At 39.9% G+C, this 17,981-nt stretch overlaps 1 protein-coding gene across 1 annotated transcript in view; it reads right to left on the minus strand.

Moving 5' to 3' along the window:
* Nucleotides 1–8,242: 8,242 nt before the first annotated feature.
* LOC121561504 (diacylglycerol kinase zeta) overlaps nucleotides 8,243–17,981 on the minus strand; it is a 46,606-nt gene continuing 36,867 nt past the window's right edge. The window contains 7 exon segments of the mRNA XM_045218446.1: nucleotides 8,243–8,793; nucleotides 10,350–10,449; nucleotides 10,583–10,619; nucleotides 11,088–11,208; nucleotides 11,416–11,465; nucleotides 12,577–12,611; nucleotides 17,128–17,184. Of these exon segments, the coding sequence (XP_045074381.1) occupies nucleotides 8,677–8,793; nucleotides 10,350–10,449; nucleotides 10,583–10,619; nucleotides 11,088–11,208; nucleotides 11,416–11,465; nucleotides 12,577–12,611; nucleotides 17,128–17,184 (517 nt within the window). The 3' untranslated portion in view covers nucleotides 8,243–8,676.

The following is a 17,981-nucleotide window of genomic DNA, read 5'->3' on the forward strand; positions in this document are numbered from 1 at the left end:
ACACACATCCAATACAACATCCAGCAATAACTAGACAGTATCCAATTACAGTATTTAATCATTCCAGATGATGCACTATGAATCAGCTCTGACTAACATGACTCATCTTTTTCAAACACATTGCATGTTGCAACACAGAGGCATTAACTATCATTATTACTTTCCTTCAGACATTCGACATACACAAAATTACAGTTTGTCTTACTGGGTTGGACCATCAAGCTTTCTTTTTGTACCACTCTGTATATGCTGCTCTATGCTCTGTCTGAGCACTAGGTTTAGGCCTCAGGGGATCTTTTAGGTCTTTATCTCAGTTGTTTATATCTGTTGAGCTGGTCTTGCAGCCAGGGATTAGGGAGCCGCAAATGGCCTATGAGGATGGCTTGTTTTTACCAGATCCTTGTAAATTCAACATGTTTTTTTTAATTTATTTTTTTACAGGAGTGGGTATCTTTATGGTTTGCAACAAACGAGGGGAAAATGTGTAGTCACAAAAGGCTTTCAATACTTCCACTGCATTGGCTTTATGTGGTTGGGCATTCAGGATTGGTCGACTTGTAAACAGTGTCTCATATGAGCCAATGCTGTCATCCAGACAAAGTATGTAACATTGCAAGGCCAAATAAAGGCTCAAGAATAAAATGAAGATGCAACATAGCCTATTTGATTCCTGTTATGAGGAATAAACAATTGTATTACTTCACAAGTCCTTGGATTTCATCGGCACAGTAATTATTGAGGCTGTCTTCCTCAAATACAAGAGGGTACAGTCCCATCCTCCCATGCACGTTTTGTACTTCTAACCACTTTTAACCATTGTGTGTTTCAGTTACAGACTACTAACTAACCCTTATGTCAACCCTTACACCACCTCCAAAATCCCAGCTTAACCCCTCATTGTGTACAAAGAAACTTTGAAAAGAACCAGGCTAACAGGCTGTTGAGGTGGACTCCATTCTTTTCTGGTTGGTGCAGGACAAGACATTACAACCAGCAGAACACCTCTTATCAGTAACAATCATCACCTGCATTCACCTGAGGTATATTCATATTAATATGACCTTATATAAATGCAGGGTTATTAAGGAGTGCACTTTAATGAAATAATTAATAAAATCAACACTCACAAGAAAGTCATTACAATAAATACAGTCGTTTAAGTACTATCCTTTATTGTTATTTTCCCAAGCAGACAATAACAAAAAATCAGCCAATAGAAAGAAATATACAGATTTATATCGTCAACATTGCACACCAGTCTGTCCATCACGTTTTGGTCACTATTTATATAAAGTAAAAAAAATAGTACCGATTTTTGAATAAAGAAAAATGCATATTGCACAGTAATTTCAATGTTCTATTTCTTTTAAATTTTTTTGAATTGTGATAGATACTCTTGCCCTGAATTGCACAGCAACTCAAAATAAAGCACAGATAATATACATAAACTACCATTCCTTGTTATATTGTAGCTCCTTTAAAAATGTCATAAAAGAGGCAGTTAAGTTGTCTGACCCCATTCAGTCACTGTAAGCCCCATGCCTGCCTGCATTGCACTCATGCAACTGAACACTGTAGTAAAGTTTTGATTAATGCAGTTATAGCATTGGTAGTTCCACGCTCCTGCCATTCCAAAGAGCACTTTCCACTTGTATGTAATTGAAAGACTGTGGATTTCTACTGAAACTTTAAGAATATCGTACTTTTAAAATCAGTGGACATACGGAAATGATGATGGGAGAGGGTGCTCTTTGCAGTAATCGACAACATGGAAAGTGGGGCCATACCGCATCTTAAGATTAGCATTTGAAATATCATGTTGGGGAATTTGTGTCATTTCAAACAGAAAATCAATTTCTGTTGAAGGCTAAGTTATTTGGCAATAACACCTATGAGAAGTGTTTTCTTGCACACACCATAACAGGACAGTGCTTATGGCACATGAAATAGTGTCTGATAATAATAGCTTGTATTTTCTGTTCAACGTGAGCTATGGGTAAAGGCACTACACAAAGCTAAGGTGACAATGTGAGATGTTGATATGGTTGCGTTAATGTACAGAAAACTACATGACAACAGCAAAACTCATTATGGAGTGATGGATGTACCAAAAAAATAGCTTTGCAAGTCTCTGGGCCAGATTCAAATATGTACACTGCACAAGCGCACAAAACGTACTACTGTAAGGCTGAGGCCATTCAACTAAATTTCAAGAGGTCACTTTGTGCTACATTCTCCGTTTTGCCTTTCCTCTGCTGTTGTTAAAATATTTTCTGATGAAACTTGGACAACACCAATAAATACTGGTACAAGATGGTAAGATGGTAAATCATAGACGATAGATAAGATGCTGTGGAGAGATGCGGTCTTTAGTTTCCAAGGCAATTTTCACCAGGATATCAAATGAGGCATGATTATTAATAAATGCGTCACCCCTTAGCAATGTCAAGATTAATCATGAGCAATCTTACTTATTCAACAAGTGTTTCTGACTGTTAGACTATAAAATGTTTGAGCAATGTTTTCCTCAGTACATTTTGGCATGTTTAATTCCAGTGGTAGGTTTGGACATACACAGTTGAAGTCGGAAGTTTACATACACTTCGGTTGGAGTCATTAAATCTTGTTTTTCAACCACTGAACAAATGTCTTGTTAACAAACTATAGTTTTGGCAAGTCGATTAGGACATCTACTTTGTGCATGACACAAGTAATTTTTCCAACAATTGTTTACAGACAGATTATTTCACTTATAATTCACTGTATCACAATTCCAGTGGGTCAGAAGTTTACATACACTAAGTTGACTGTGCCTTTAAACAGCTTGGAAAATTCCAGAAAATGATGTCATGGCTTTAGAAGCTTCTGATAGGCTAATTGACATCATTTGAGTCAATTGGAGGTGTACCTGTGGATGTATTTCAAGGCCTACCTTCAAACTCAGTGCCTCTTTGCTTGACATCATGGGAAAATCAAAAGAAATCAGCAAAGGCCTCAGAAAAAAATTGTAGACCTCCACAAGTCTGGTTAATCCTTGGGAGCAAAATCCAAACGCCTGAAGGTACCATGTTCATCTGTACAAACAATATTACGCAAGTATAAACACCATGGGACCACGCAGCCATCATACCGCTCAGGAAGGAGACGCGTTCTGTTTCCTAGAGATGAACGTACTTTGGTGTGAAAAGTGCAAATCAATCCCAGAACAACAGCAAAGGACCTTGTGAAGATGCTGGAGGAAACAGGTACAAAAGTATCTATATCCACAGTAAAACAAGTTCTATATCGACATAATCTGAAAGGCCGCTCAGCAAGGAAGAAGCCACTGCTCCAAAACCGCCATAAAAAAGACAGACTATGTTTTGCAACTGCACATGGGGACAAAGATCTTACTTTTTGGAGAAATGTCCTCTGGTTTGATGAAACAAAAATAGAAATGTTTTGCCATAATGACCATCGTTATGTTTGGAGGAAAAAGGGGGCAGCTTGCAAGCCGAAGAACACCATCCCAACCGTGATGCACGGGGGTGGCAGCATCATGCTGTGGGGGTGCTTTGCTGCAGGAGGGACTGGTGCACTTCACAAAATAGATGTGGATATATTGAAGCAACATAATATAATAATAATAATAATAATATGCCATTTAGCAGACGCTTTTATCCAAAGCGACTTACAGTCATGCGTGCATACATTTTTGTGTATGGGTGGTCCCGGGGATCGAACCCACTACCTTGGCGTTACAAGCGCCGTGCTCTACCAGCTGAGCTACAGAGGACCATCCAGTGGATGTCTCAAGACATCAGTCAGGAAGTTAAAGCTTGGTCGCAAATAGGTCTTCCAAATTGACATTGACCCCAAGCATACTTCCAAAGTTGTGGCAAAATGGCTTAAGGACAACAAAGTCAAGGTACTGGAGTGGCTTTCACAAAGCCCTGACCTCAATCCTATAGAAAATGTGTGGGCAGAACTGAAAAAGCGTGTGCGAGCAAGGAGGCCTACAAACCTGACTCAGTTACACCAGCTCTGTCAGGAGGAATGGGCCAAAATTCACCCAACTTATTGTGGGAAGCTTGTGGAAGGCTACCGGAAACGTTTGACCCAAGTTAAACAATTTAAAGGCAATGCTACCAAATACTAATTGAGTGTATGTAAACGTCTGACCAACTAGGAATGTGATGAAAGAAATAAAATCAGAAATAAATCATTCTCTCTACTATTATTCTGACATTTCACATTCTTAAAATAAAGTGGTGATCCTTACTGACCTTAGACAGGGAATTTTTACTAGGATTAAATGTCAGGAATTGTGAAAAACTGAGTTTAAATTTATTTGGCTTAGGTGTATGTACATTTCCGACTTCAACTGTATGTTCATTATAAATCTGACGTGACCATTTCATAATTGATTCAATAGTGTTGACAAGTCGTCATTGTAAATACGATTTTTTCTTAATTGACTTACCTGTATAAGTAAAAAAAAAGAATAGACAAATAAAATAAAAAGACGACAATTACAATAATGTGTTTTTTTTAGTGTTTTGTGGTACAATTCATTTCTTCAAGGAAAGATCTTGCAAGGCCTCCATAAATGTCACTCAATCAACAATAACATGCAAAAGGGTTTGACTGTGCATACTACATAATCAGTTTCCCCAATGGTATGAAAAAAAAACGGATTTAGAAAACCTCTGAAAATTGGGTTTTCATCTACATTTCGATTGGAAATGGACGACGATATACTGTAAGTTGGAAAAACACTGTTGTAATGATTCCACAGTGCACTTTCCAAGATCACAGTGAACTACAGTAGTTATACTTGGACCAGATCCTCAAATACATAAAACATACAAAATAGAGCAGGTAGACAGGCTTCAATAAAATCCTGATGTTAATATACAGTACAAGTCAAAAGTTTGGACACACCTACTCATTCATGGGTTTTTCTTTATTTGTACTATTTTCTACATTGTAGAATAATAGTGAAGACATCACAACTATGAAATAACACATATGGAATCATGTAGTAACCAAAAAAGTGTTAAACAAATCAAAATATATTTTACATTTGAGATTCTTCAAAGTAGCCACCCTTTGCCTTGATGACAGCTTTGCACACTCTTGGAATTCTCTCAACCAGCTTCACCTGGAATGCTTTTCCAACAGTCTCGAAGGAGTTCCCACATATGCTGAGCACTTGTTGGCTGCTTTTCCTTCACTCTGAGGTCCAACTCATCCTAAACCATCTCAATTGGTTAGAGGTTGGGTGATTGTGGAGGCCAGATCATCTGATGCAGCACTCCATCACTCTCCTTCTTGGTAAAATAGCCCGTACACAGCCTGGAGGTGTGTTGGGTCATTGTCCTGTTGAAAAACAAATGATAGTCCCACTAAGCCCAAACCAGATGGGATGGTGTATTGCTGCAGAATGGTTGGAACCAAGAATACCCAATTAGGACTCCAGACCAAAGGACAGATTTCCACCGGTCTAATGTCCATTGTTTGTGTTTCTTGGCCCAAGCAGGTCTCTTCTTCTTATTGGTGTCCTTTAGTAGTGGTTTATTTGCAGCAATTTGACCATGAAGGCCTGATTCAGCCAGTCTCCTTTGAACAGTTGATGTTGAGATGTGTCTGTTACTTGAACTCTGTGAAGCATTTATTTGGGCTGCAATTTCTGAGGATGGTAACTCTAATGAACTTATCCTCTGCAGCAGAGGTAACTCTGGGTCTTCCTTTCCTGTGCCAGTCCTCATGAAAGCCAGTTTCATCATTGCACTTGATGGTTTTTGCGACTGCACTTGAAGAAACTTTCAAAGTTCTTCAAATTGTCCGGATTGACTGACCTTCATGTCTTAAAGTAATGATGGACTGTCGTTTCTCTTTGCTTATTTGAACTGTTCTTGCCATAATATGGACTTGGTCTTTTACCAAATAGGGCTATCTTCTGTATACCACCACTACCTTGTCACAACACAACTGATTGGCTCAAACGCATTAAGAAGGAAAGAAATTCTACAAATGAACTTTTAACAAGGCACAACTGTTAATTGAAATGCATTCCATGTGACTACCTCATGAAGCTGGTTGAGAGAATGCCAAGAGTGTGCAAAGCTGTCATCAAGGCAAAGGGTGGCTACTTTGAAGAAACTCAAATATAAAATATATTTTGATTTGTTTTTTGAACACTTTTTTGGTTACTACATGATTCCATGTGTGTTATTTCATAGTGTTGATGTCTTTACTACTATTCTACAATGTAGAAAATAGTAAAAATAAAGAAAACTCTTGAATGAGTAGGTGTGTCCAAACCTTTGACTGGTACTGTACATCCAAATTATATAAATTCAAAGGCATTTCCTACATCTCCATGTCAGTCTCTGAACAGCAGGATATATGTTACATAATCTGATCAAATATGCACCTCTTTCAGTATGCAGTATAATCATGAATGCCTCAAATGATGATATTCAATCTTCTCAGCCACAAGGCTAACATATTTCAATTATAGTGAAGTCAACTAAAAGGGGGCCTACTGTCTTCATTATTGAATAAGAGTCAAATGAAAATGCTGACAATCAGTGTGACAATGAAACAAAATGGTGCAGTTTGAGGCTATGTGGCGGAGAGTGATGTGGGCGCTGGAGATGGGGGTGTGAGCAGGTGGGTCTGGGCAGGGGTGATGTTGTGGATGTTTGTGTGTGCCTGTACGTTGTCGTTTGTATGTGGATGTTTTCTATTGTTAAAAATTAAATTCAAAAAATGAATACCTCCAAAAAATTGTGAGAACATATGATTATGTATGAAGCATAATAACTGATGTAGAACTACACAATTAATTTACTTTTCATAATCAAATAAAACATATATGAACATTTAAGAGAAATGTTGATATTTTCAGTCTGGCATTAGAAACACTAGAGGCCTTTCATTGACAACATATTTCCTATCACAGAAACTGATTCAGTGCTACATTTCTTCATATATCTGGCCATAATAGAGAACAGCAATGATTTACAATGAAATGCATCTTAGTTGGCATTATGGGTTGTTTAACGGTAAAAACTATAAACATTTGACAACAAACAGAATCCAGCAACAATGTGTATATGAAATAGTGTACCTTGTTAATGTGTTTACAAGTACGTTTTACAAGTATGTTTAGCGATTAAATAATTATAAGAAATCCAGAGCAACAACTAATTTCAGTCTAACAAAATACAGTAGATCCACAGTTACTGTGGTGCTAAATTAAACTAGTTACCTAGTTATACTGTAGGATAGCTTTTGGAATGAGACCAATTCCTTCCCCTCACTCTCAACACAATATAACATGAACACCGTTTAAATGAATCACATGTCTTTATAACTTAAGTTTCATTATATTTCTGGTTTAAATGGCCAGTCATATTTTAACAGAGATTCTAACTATGGAAAATAAATAGTACCCACAAATTGTTGGTTTGTATGAAGACAAATTATTATTATTTTTATGTAAAAAACAACAACAACAACTCTGTAAATTTACAACCCAAACCGTCACAACATTTTTGAGTTTGCTGAACATAATTTAACCACTTTATGTGCATGTTAAGGATCGGTAAAAAATGTTGATGTGAATAAATACGCCTTTGACTTCTGTAACAATATGAGAGAAGAAACGCTCTGTAGTTCTGAAACAAATACATATCAAATGCACATTTTTATAGTAAATAATGACCAAACACAAAAATGTAAATTTATAGTATGTACAAATTATATAAACATCAAATCTGCTTAAAAATGCTATAAAAATATGCCATGACTTAAGTACATTAAGTACAAACTAATCAGCCAACAAAATAAGAAAATCAAGGCAATTGGAGCTGCAGTGCATAAACTGCTTTAACACAGAGCTACTACGATAAGTGTACAGTACCAAATATCCTTATTAACACTAAGAAATAAAAGAAAAAATTAGCCAAGTGGTCATAAAGTAGAACAATATTGATTTACTCAATTCAAATTGTTTGGTGATGAGAAAAGTGTAAAATTCCCCACTTTCGTGGATAGTTTGATCCCATCACACTGCATTACGGGTGGCCAAATCAGTCAACAACAAAAAAAAAACAAAAAAATTAACAGTGCTATAAACAAATAAAACCGTCATCAGAATAATGTCATTTTTGGTGGCCTTAAAGACAGCTGGCCTACATATCAGAGTGTTAATACCCTTTTGAAATCCACTGAGTCATTGTGATCCATACTGTTGAAACTCTCATGCTGCTTTTATTGACATAATACAATTACATTGACATTCAATTACCCAAGTTCCTGTCCTAAAACCTTGTAGCAAAATTCTCTATGTAATCATTCAACATTCAGTCTAGGTGGATTGCAAGCGCAACACAACCTGGGAAAAAAATTAAACAGAAGAGCCATCTCTTCCAAGCGTTCCGACACAAAACATAGCTTTTTTTTTGGCAGTGCAATAATCAAGTCCACTGGTCACAAGCATCTCACATGGTGGACCTTAAGAGTCTCTCATCTGGTAGCACTCCAACCAACTCCCTAGCAGGAGGATACAACACCGGCTACCTTTTAACCATCTTCTCTGGTGAGTTTCCTCTTTTAGCTAAAGTAGGTTTGGCACGGGGTTAGGTGACAGGGAAGTGGCGCTGGAGGTCAGGGAGCAGAGGGCAGTCACACGGCTGTCTCCTGGTCCTCTCTCTGGATCATCTGGTAGTGCTGACGGTTCTCCAAGTAGGCTGCCAGCTCTGCATCCTTGGCCTTCTCTGCACGATGCTTTGGTGTGTCACCCTGCAGCACAAGAGAGGCAACTTGCTCAACATAAAAGACCGCAATGAAGAACCTAACTTTAATTAAGGCAGCATCTATTTCTCCTGATGTCTAAACATTAAGCCGCAGAGTCAAAGATCAGTCTGCAAAGAACAGTCTGCAAGTATTTTTGAGATGTAGGAATCATTTGCATTCAGATTTCATCATGGTTTAGTTTTAATATTTCCAGTTATCAACAGTGAATAGGCACCAAATATTTGTTTGTCTGTGTGCAAAAGCAAATCTAGAATGTTTTTAGACTCATCCAAGAGCTACTGTCTCATTTAAGAAATAGCTTCACAAAACCCAATTATTTCTAATTGTTTGTTTTTTAAAGTGCAGAGACCAAAAAAACTCAAGAGATAAAGAAGAGAGAAGAGAACATGGCGAGAGGGTGAGACAAAAAGACAGGAAAAGTAATTGCTAAGATATGCTGATGTCTCAAGGCCAAGAGTGAATGTATTGTGAGTGAGAAAGACAGACAGGCAGAAAGGCTGGGAGGATGAAGAGATGGAGGAGAGGAAAGAAAGCCAGGCTGAACTGCATCCCAAGGCCACAGGGTATGAATCAGACTCACTGCTAGCTCACTGAGGAGAGAGGGGGGGGGGGGGGGGTAGAGGGAGGTTGCTGAGTGTCATGGAATGTTTCATTTAGAGTAAAGGAGAGCTACAGTAGCAGAGTACTTTCAAAGCATGATAGAACAACTGACTGGCGAGGACTACACTCCTCCCTAGTGACACCTCAAGCATTATGTCAGTTGCTTATGAGAGAGACTACATTGCAGACACACACGATGTGGCAGTGAGATTTTGTATTGGAAAATTCTTCAAGCCTTGACATGAAAATCAAGACATCTTAAATGTGGTAAAGTCTGAGCTTTCCAGGCCAGAAAGCTGAGATAAAAACCAGCTGTGGGGTCTTCAGAAGGAGGATCTTGTGAAGTACTGTAGTAAAAAATGTAAGCCTTATGTTCCAACTACCTTCTACACACTGTGTCAGTGGAAGCTTAAACAAATGTATCCAATTGGCTATCTCTGCAGGAGAGGGTAAGCACATAAGACCTTTTATGGTGGAGCCACTTGGAGGTAAGTACTTTAATTGACTTTGCAGGCATCTGGCTAGTTTGGTTCAGAGGGGATGTGTAGGGCACCGCTGTAGTGCTCCCCCACCCGATGTATAATTAGCTTGTCATAAGAAAGACAAGCTAATTTTCCTTCTGGATGATGATTAGGCCATTCTATACCCACCACTTATCCATTTGACATTTTAGTCATTTAGCAGACGCTCTTATCCAGAGCGACTTACAATAGCAATTAGGGTTAAGTGCCTTGTTCAAGGGCACAACGGCAGATTTTTCACCTGATTGGGTTGGGGATTCGAACCAGCAACCTTTCGGACCCAACGCTCTTAACCGCTAGGCTACCTGCCGCCCTATCCACTGTATAAAACACTTCTCAGGGGTAGCCTACGCATCAACTTGGTTTCTTTTGGCCAAATAAAGAGTAAAGCGATGAGTGAAGAGGGAGCGTTGCTCTCACCTGTAAGTCTGTCTTCATGAGGGATGCCCCTGCCTCTACCAGGTAGTGACAGATAGTCCTCTGACACAGTGACGCTGCTTTGTGCAACACTGTCTCCCCACTGAGACAGAGAAAGACAGAGAGAGAGAGAGAGAGTAGCTCCAATGAGTAACTTTCTATTTAAAACTTGAACTAGATACATCACACCGAATATGTGTAACATGAGCATTTCAAAATCCATGTCTTGAACTTACTTTTCTTTTTCGGTTACATCCAGGATGTCTGTGGGTGCTGTTTTTGGGGAGGGGGCAGGGGAAAAATAGAAATTTCAAAGCATGTCCCTAAACCAATTACAATGCTCCAAGGTACTACTTTTATAGAGTAGTAAAAAGCTGGTGTAGGAGGACTTTCTGACAGAAAACATATCCCTTTCAAATATTGGAATGTATCGTTCGTTGTTGAGCAAGAAAGACTCCATAAACGACAACAAGCGTACACAGAGTGAGATGTACCTGCGTTGTGGCTTGTCTTAAACAATGTACATGACCCTCAAATATATGGCGCTCCACACCTGGGACATAATTCTACTATTATAAAACATAGAGCCTATTGTGCTGGGTTAACTTCTGATAGATTGTTGATATTTGAGAGTCACAGACTCACTTTGGGAAATCCCACAGGATGGTTCAGTATTGTGAGGGGGATGTCCTACCTACAGACTTATATGGAACACATAAATATGTATCGCCTTGTCCCTACCATTGTCCAGGATGTATTTGACAGTCTCCTTGCTACCAGTGTCCACAGCATAGTGGAGCAGGGTGCATCCTGAGTGGTCCTGCACTGACAGGTCAGCTCCCAGTTTGTGCAACTCCTTCAGCTGGGAGAAGAGGGCACATGGTTATGACTGGAGGCGTGGGGGAATAGACTGCATTTTTATCAAATTGCCGACCTGAGAAATGCTTACCCTGAGGTAAAGTCATCATTCCCTTGTTGAATGTATCAATTAGTGAGCCTACATTCACTCTACAGTATGTAGACCTATATGCAGTGTGCATATCCATTGGCCACTGTGGCTCCCACTCACCTTCAGATGGTCCTTGCTCTTCACACATTCAATCAACACTTCTGGTGATACTGTAAGTAATGAGAAAGATGTGTAAGTAGAGTAAGAAGGTAGAAATATGAGAGGAGGCTGTAGATTCAGTAGTCATAACAATAGCATACCATAATAAATGTATGACATGACAGTGTCCTTTGGGGAAAGATCTGAGTTCATTAATAGCTCTTTATGGGGCACTTGTTTGTTTGGTTTTAGTGTTTGAATGAACCTCAAACTGAATTGATGAGCAAAAACATAATCTATTTACTCAGCTAACATGGACAGTAACGAGAGCAAGATGCAGGTTGCTGCCTTCAGTAGAAACCCAGTGTTTAAACACTGGATCATGAAACGTTTTAAATGAACACAGATAATCACATTAACGCCTGTTGACTTCTTGGGTTCAGTCTCAATATGGCAAATCCTTGTTCAAAGCACCAAAATACCCTTTGTAGATTATTTACCCTAATCCACCCATCTGCATGTTTTCCATCGAGGAAGGAAAACAGTCAACTCGAAATTCCCCACAGCATTCTCACAAATCTCAGTTAGCCAGCACTGCAAGTCAAACAGTTGCTACCACGACGTCTGAGTCTGAAGATATGCTCTAGAATCCTGCTGTCAGAGTGGAACAACCAGAATTAGAAAGGGGCTGCTACTGGAAATATATATTTTTTTCTTTAGAAAACAACTCGAGAGATGCCAAGTCAGCTCTTGAGAATATATTCCGACTGGGCTCATGCCAGAATCTTTGTGAGGGATGGACTTGAATGCTAATGTTTTTAGTGTGAATTTTAATAACCTTTCCTCGCAGCACAGTAGTTCAAATGCATACCTTAAGTGCCAATATATTTCTTTCGGGTAAAACCCTTTGCATGATGGCAGGTGAACGTGCGGGGGCTTGTTTAAGCAGGGCCACAAAGGCTAAGACATTTTTAGAGCACAAGTGTCTTATCGTTCAACATTGACATTATTCATAGTGAAACTTCATTCTGACAGGAATTAGCTGATTGATGATTTTTCAAAACATCAAGCACTAGAGCAAAACAGTTGTGGGCACCGATTTACCCCCATCCACTTGCTGCCAAGTGAACTGCGTCAATTTATAATCACCTAGTGTAACAATTCAAAGTGCGTTTGTTTTACCTTTGTCTGTATTGCACAGTGTATTCTTCTCCACCCTGGGGGAGATAGAGAACAGGACACGATTCAAGGATCATAAAACAAACAGTTCACTTCTGTGTCTACAAAACAAATGCATGTAAAGCCCACCTCTCTGCACCAATTGGGTTTTCATAGCAAACATCCATGATAGGAAAAAACAAAAACAAACCAAATCCCAAAAACTAAATTAAAATGTCCCAAAAAAAGACTTGCTTCGGTTGCATGGATTTGGTGTTGGTTCAGAGGAGAGGTGGTGTGGTTAATTAGACAGTCCCTTGATGTGCTCTGTTTTTCCAGGCGTCCCTTGCCTGCCAACTAGCCCAAGGTAAAAGATTATAATACGTGTGCTTGCAGCCAAAAGAGCTCCCCCTCTCTCCCTCTCTTCCATTCTGTTTCAGCCAAACAGTGAGTGGACAGAGGGGCAGCTCTTGGGCCTCCCTGCTGTCACTCCAGGTTATGTTACTGTCTGAGCCTGGCTGGGCTGTCTGTTTGCCGGAAGCCAAATCCACCACACACTAATCCACTGAGAACTGACACAAGACTGTAACATCAAACGCACACAGGCAGGAACAGTGAAGCTGAGACTGACTGTCTGAGGAGCAGGCCTTGTACTGACCAGACAGATTATCCTACTTACTTCCTGGTCAACCCCAGCTCTCTCAGGCTGGGCTAAAGACTGGTTCTTCATCTTTGTTATTAGCACAGAGCAGAAGGGGTAAACAATCATGGGTATGAAAGGTGTGAATATATAAAGAACATTAGCGGGTCAGAGACCATTGTATTCATGTAGAATAAAAAACCCTGCCTGAATAGATACTATAATGGTCATGAAGATGTTGTACCACTTGCTCTGAGTGGTCATCTACCAGGATGGCTAAGCAAGCATTTAATAAAGCCATATTAAAAGATTATGAGATTTGGGTGAATAAATAAAGCATTATTACAATGTTACTAGAATCTCACAAAACAAGTAGAATACTGCTGTAATTGAACTAGTTTGGTTTGGGAAAATGGTAGTGAATTAGAAAGAAAATCTTCATCAGACAGAGTATACTCTTTTAGAAACTGTCTGAAAACTTGAGAAAAGGTTCTAATCCAGGGCTCTCTAATCCTGTTCCTGGAGAGCTACCCTCGTGTAGGTTTTAGCCCCAACCCCAGTTGTAACTAACCTGATTCAGCTTATCAACCAGCTAATTATTAGAATAAAGTGCGTTAGATTATGGTTGGAGCTAAAACCTACAGGACAGTAGCTCTCCATGAACAGAGTTAGAGAGCCCTGGTCTAATCTGTTGGAAACCTTGATCAGTACAATCACCTGGACTTGAAAAATAATACAATTAGACGCAACAGAGCAGATGCTTGCTGTGCAAAGCAAAACATTGTGATCATGGTAAATCTGAGGAGAAAATAATCCCTGTAACAAGTCTTTCCCCAAGGTCTGGGAGTCCTATATGTCTGTGGGTTACTAATGGGCCTGCTTTCCCCTGTTAGAGGTAATTAACCACACAGAGCCCACAGTCTCTCTCATCAGCCCAGGAGTCTCCCACAATTACCCAGTCTGTCTCCATCCACTCCTCACTACAGTCTCACTCCCTAGGTAAATCTTTGATCAAAAGACGTTGAGCATCTTGTCAGAGTTCCATATTTAAAACTCTTGACAAAAAGGCAGCTGGCTTCCTGTCAGCTGTTACCAGCACGCGTCATTGGTAGGGCTGGGAATTCTCCCCCATCACTAGTCATTCGGCTGTTTGACTGTGGAGGAGGCAGACGCCAGCAAGCAAAAGTGGTAGCTATGGGTCCAGTGTTCATAAACTCAGGGATCATAAGCTCATCATGATAGTAAGTTTATATGTAGGCCATGCATTGTGTGTGATACAGTTGCTGAAACAGAAACATGTATGAAATATATATCTTAAGAGGAAAGTGTGCTTTGATTTACTAAAGCCATCCAGTTTCACCCACACTTCATACAAATGTAATGAGTATTCCAGTCTTACATTACATCAAACTGCATTATCAGTTCCTTTACAGTGCCTGTGACAAACAGAACACTGGGAGGTTTTTAAAAAGAATATGTGGGTCTGGAAACAAGTGAAGCAGACTAAAGTTTTAAGAAAAAGTTATCACAATCAATAGCTGGCAAAGCATATGTTCAAGCCCTGGGATCCTGGCAGCTATTTCCTTTGAGAGTGGGAACAAAATATGCAGCTAAGATGTGTTGGGCAATGTCAAGCTCCAAACCACGGGCCCAGCCTCTGTCGCTAATGGATTGTCAATGTGAGGGAGATCCAGGGCAGATTACACACAGTTTACTGGAATATCTGGCTCACCTCATAATTACAGAGGAGCCCAGCCTCTACAGTCCAGACACATAAATCTCCACCAACCTGACAGTTATTCTCCAATCACAGGGAGGAGTTAAGAAGCTTTTATGTGTGCCCTTCTACAGTAAAACTAATGCCTAAGCATTAGCCCTGGGAATAAACATGAGTCTTCAGGTCTCAGGCAAGGTTACTCATTATGTGATCTCATATTCCCTTTTTTCCTCCTCCTCCTCCTCCTCCTCCACAACCCCAGCAGTTGATAGACATCAACTGATCTGCTTCATAGAATCAAGTTTGCCTGCATGACTTAAGACAATGTTAATCAATTGAGCTAAAGCCAAAGCAACAGGATTGACCTTAAAGACACAAGCGCAAGATTTACTGCGGTTGAATGGTCATTTCAATTAATTATATTCTGTTCCAAGTCAAGTGGCAGGGCTGCAGCTGGGCAGAAAAACAGACTCCAAATTGTTGCTTTAAATGGCGATAACGTTTTCTTATTAGGAAGTGAAAAGTAAGCCTGCTGGATGCTTAGAAGCCAAAGCTGGTAACAATTTGTCACCTCGGAGATCGTTAATGCAAACAGTCTGTACATTCCTGTGTAAGTGAGAAAAGACGGTCTGTCTCAGAATAAGGTATAATAGGCAATTAGAGGACCTGACGGTTTGGTTCAGCACATAGATCTTTCGAAACGCAAACATTGAGTAAACAATGGTATGGGGTGCCGTCTTTTCTTACCATCGTTCATTTCGCAAAGTTTCACGATGTTTGATGCATGCTGGACTGTGTGCTCTGGTATATCAGAGCTCCCTACAGTATTTATGGAATGGTAAATACAAGGTTTCCATCATACTGTATACATGTATTGATTGTGATGCCCTGAGAAGCTTACATTTTAGAGTATGAACCCATCTACATGGGAGCTGCTGTCCAAATCAACACGATTACATCTTCTGTTACCTCATTACCTTCTACTGTCCGTGCAGCCAAAACACACTCTACAAATAACAATCTCCTTTTTCTAGGAGGAACACGCATTACACTCAGTTGAGCACTATCATTACAAAATACAGTGAATAAAAGAACATAAAAATGTGACACATCTTATAAAGCCACCTCAGTGAATGCTACATGGTCATTTAAGCGGATTTGTCGAACAAAACATCAGAGGAAAAGCTGACAGTGTTTGCTTTGTATCAAGGCTCAAATATCCTCTCTTTTAAGACTAGCTGATTACGGACTAATTACCCATTCAATATAAAAACAAAGCCCTTGCTAGCATCCTAAGCATTTTACCCAGACATCAAGAAAAAAAAAGCTGTAAATCTCAAATGAATTACGACATTGGAAATAATTATAATTGCACGACAGGGAAGCATAACACAGGGAAAAATCTGGCAAGGAAAAGCTACAAAATACATTAATCAGTCTGTTTGGCAGATCACTGAAGTGACAAGCAAAACTTAAATTCTGGGTAATTTCATACGGCTGCTGCTTGGAGTGGCTTTGCAGTGCTGCACACACATGACAGCGTTCAGAAGATGTAACTTCTCAGTAGTCATCTCAGTGGACATGGAAAGGATCCATCATGCAAATCTGCCTCCAGATGAGACTCAATCAACAGTGAATTAGCGTCGCTGACAAACAAGAGTGGGGAAAATTACACATAAAATGACACATAATTCATGGTAAAATCAAATGTGAGGTTGTGCCTGTCTGTGAGTGCTCTAAGGCAGTCTCTGCTCTCTCTCTCTCTCAGCTGTCCAAATGGAGCTATTGTATGTAAAGAGGGGATGGGACACAGTGACAGTGACAGTGAGAGGGAGCACATAGCCCTGTTTGTGCCATATGGTTCCATCAGCAGCTGAATGTCATCCCCACATTCTCACTAGCATCCTGCCAAGCTGGGACGTGAAGATGATACTAGTGTAAGGACAATGTCACCATGACACAACATCAAAAAATCCCTTAGAAATTCCGTTTCAAAGACCTGATTCTTCACTGGATGCTACTGTACCACATGACATGTCTGGCACATTGCGTTGAGGTCTGTGATATTGTGTAGACTCCAGACCAAGGAACTAGTCAGCAGAAACGTTGCAAAGTAAATGCATTTTTTGTGTGACAGAGAGTGCAAAGGGCACAATTGAGAAAGTGACTTGGTGAAAAGAAAGAAAGTGAAAGAGGTGAAAGGGGGCTTTGATCTCACCTCAAGTTTGGGTTGAAATCAGCTGCAGTAGTGTTAGACCGATGGATACATCCAGCCCTTTAAGACAACAGCAAAAAAATGGATGGGACCAACAACAACAAAAACGATGAGCACAGAAATGATAAATCATAAATGTGTAAACATGTAAGATAAACAATGAAAACAGAAACAACTGGAACAACAAAGCCTCATTTCGAGAATGTGTTATTGGCATTGAGATGGTATGATAGAGCTTTAAGTTCATCAGCTGCAACAAAAATAAAAATAAATATTACGACTTGCAGTAAGCAAAACTTACAGTAAGTGCACTTACACTCAAAAGGAATGGTAGTGCTTCACCCCTTCTAACTGTATTCAATTTTCACAGGCCACTCCGGCCCAGGCACAAAGACCATTACAGAGCTATAGGTACGGCAATGGGGCACTGCTAGCCAACCCTCTGGGTAGTCCTAACAGTGTTCTGCTGGCTTCTCTGAACTACCTATGATTTATGGGCAAGAAGTATGGCCGCTGACCAGAGGGGCAACAGTATCTTTTACGTCCACTCTGCCATCAAAGGTACCGGCTACACACTCAAAAAAGAGTGTGTTTTTTCAACAACAAAAAACTGCACCAGAGTGCTATTTTGTGGCACAGAGCTCTGTGTGTTATTGTTTTTGTTTTATTTTCCAATTTGACCTTCAATGTGCCATGGCAAAATGGGCTCAAGTGGCTGTATTGTATGTTGTGGTGAGTGACCATGGACCCTCACGGTCCCCGTCATTGGTGTAGCCACAATATCAAAGAGCAGCCTAACGTCATTATATTTCATGGCAGATTCAATTTGGAAGGGCGAGTCTGTGGCAGATGCTGTT

This window comes from Coregonus clupeaformis, unplaced genomic scaffold, assembly GCF_020615455.1.
Source record: "Coregonus clupeaformis isolate EN_2021a unplaced genomic scaffold, ASM2061545v1 scaf1589, whole genome shotgun sequence".
NCBI classification, from domain to species: Eukaryota; Metazoa; Chordata; class Actinopteri; order Salmoniformes; family Salmonidae; genus Coregonus; species Coregonus clupeaformis.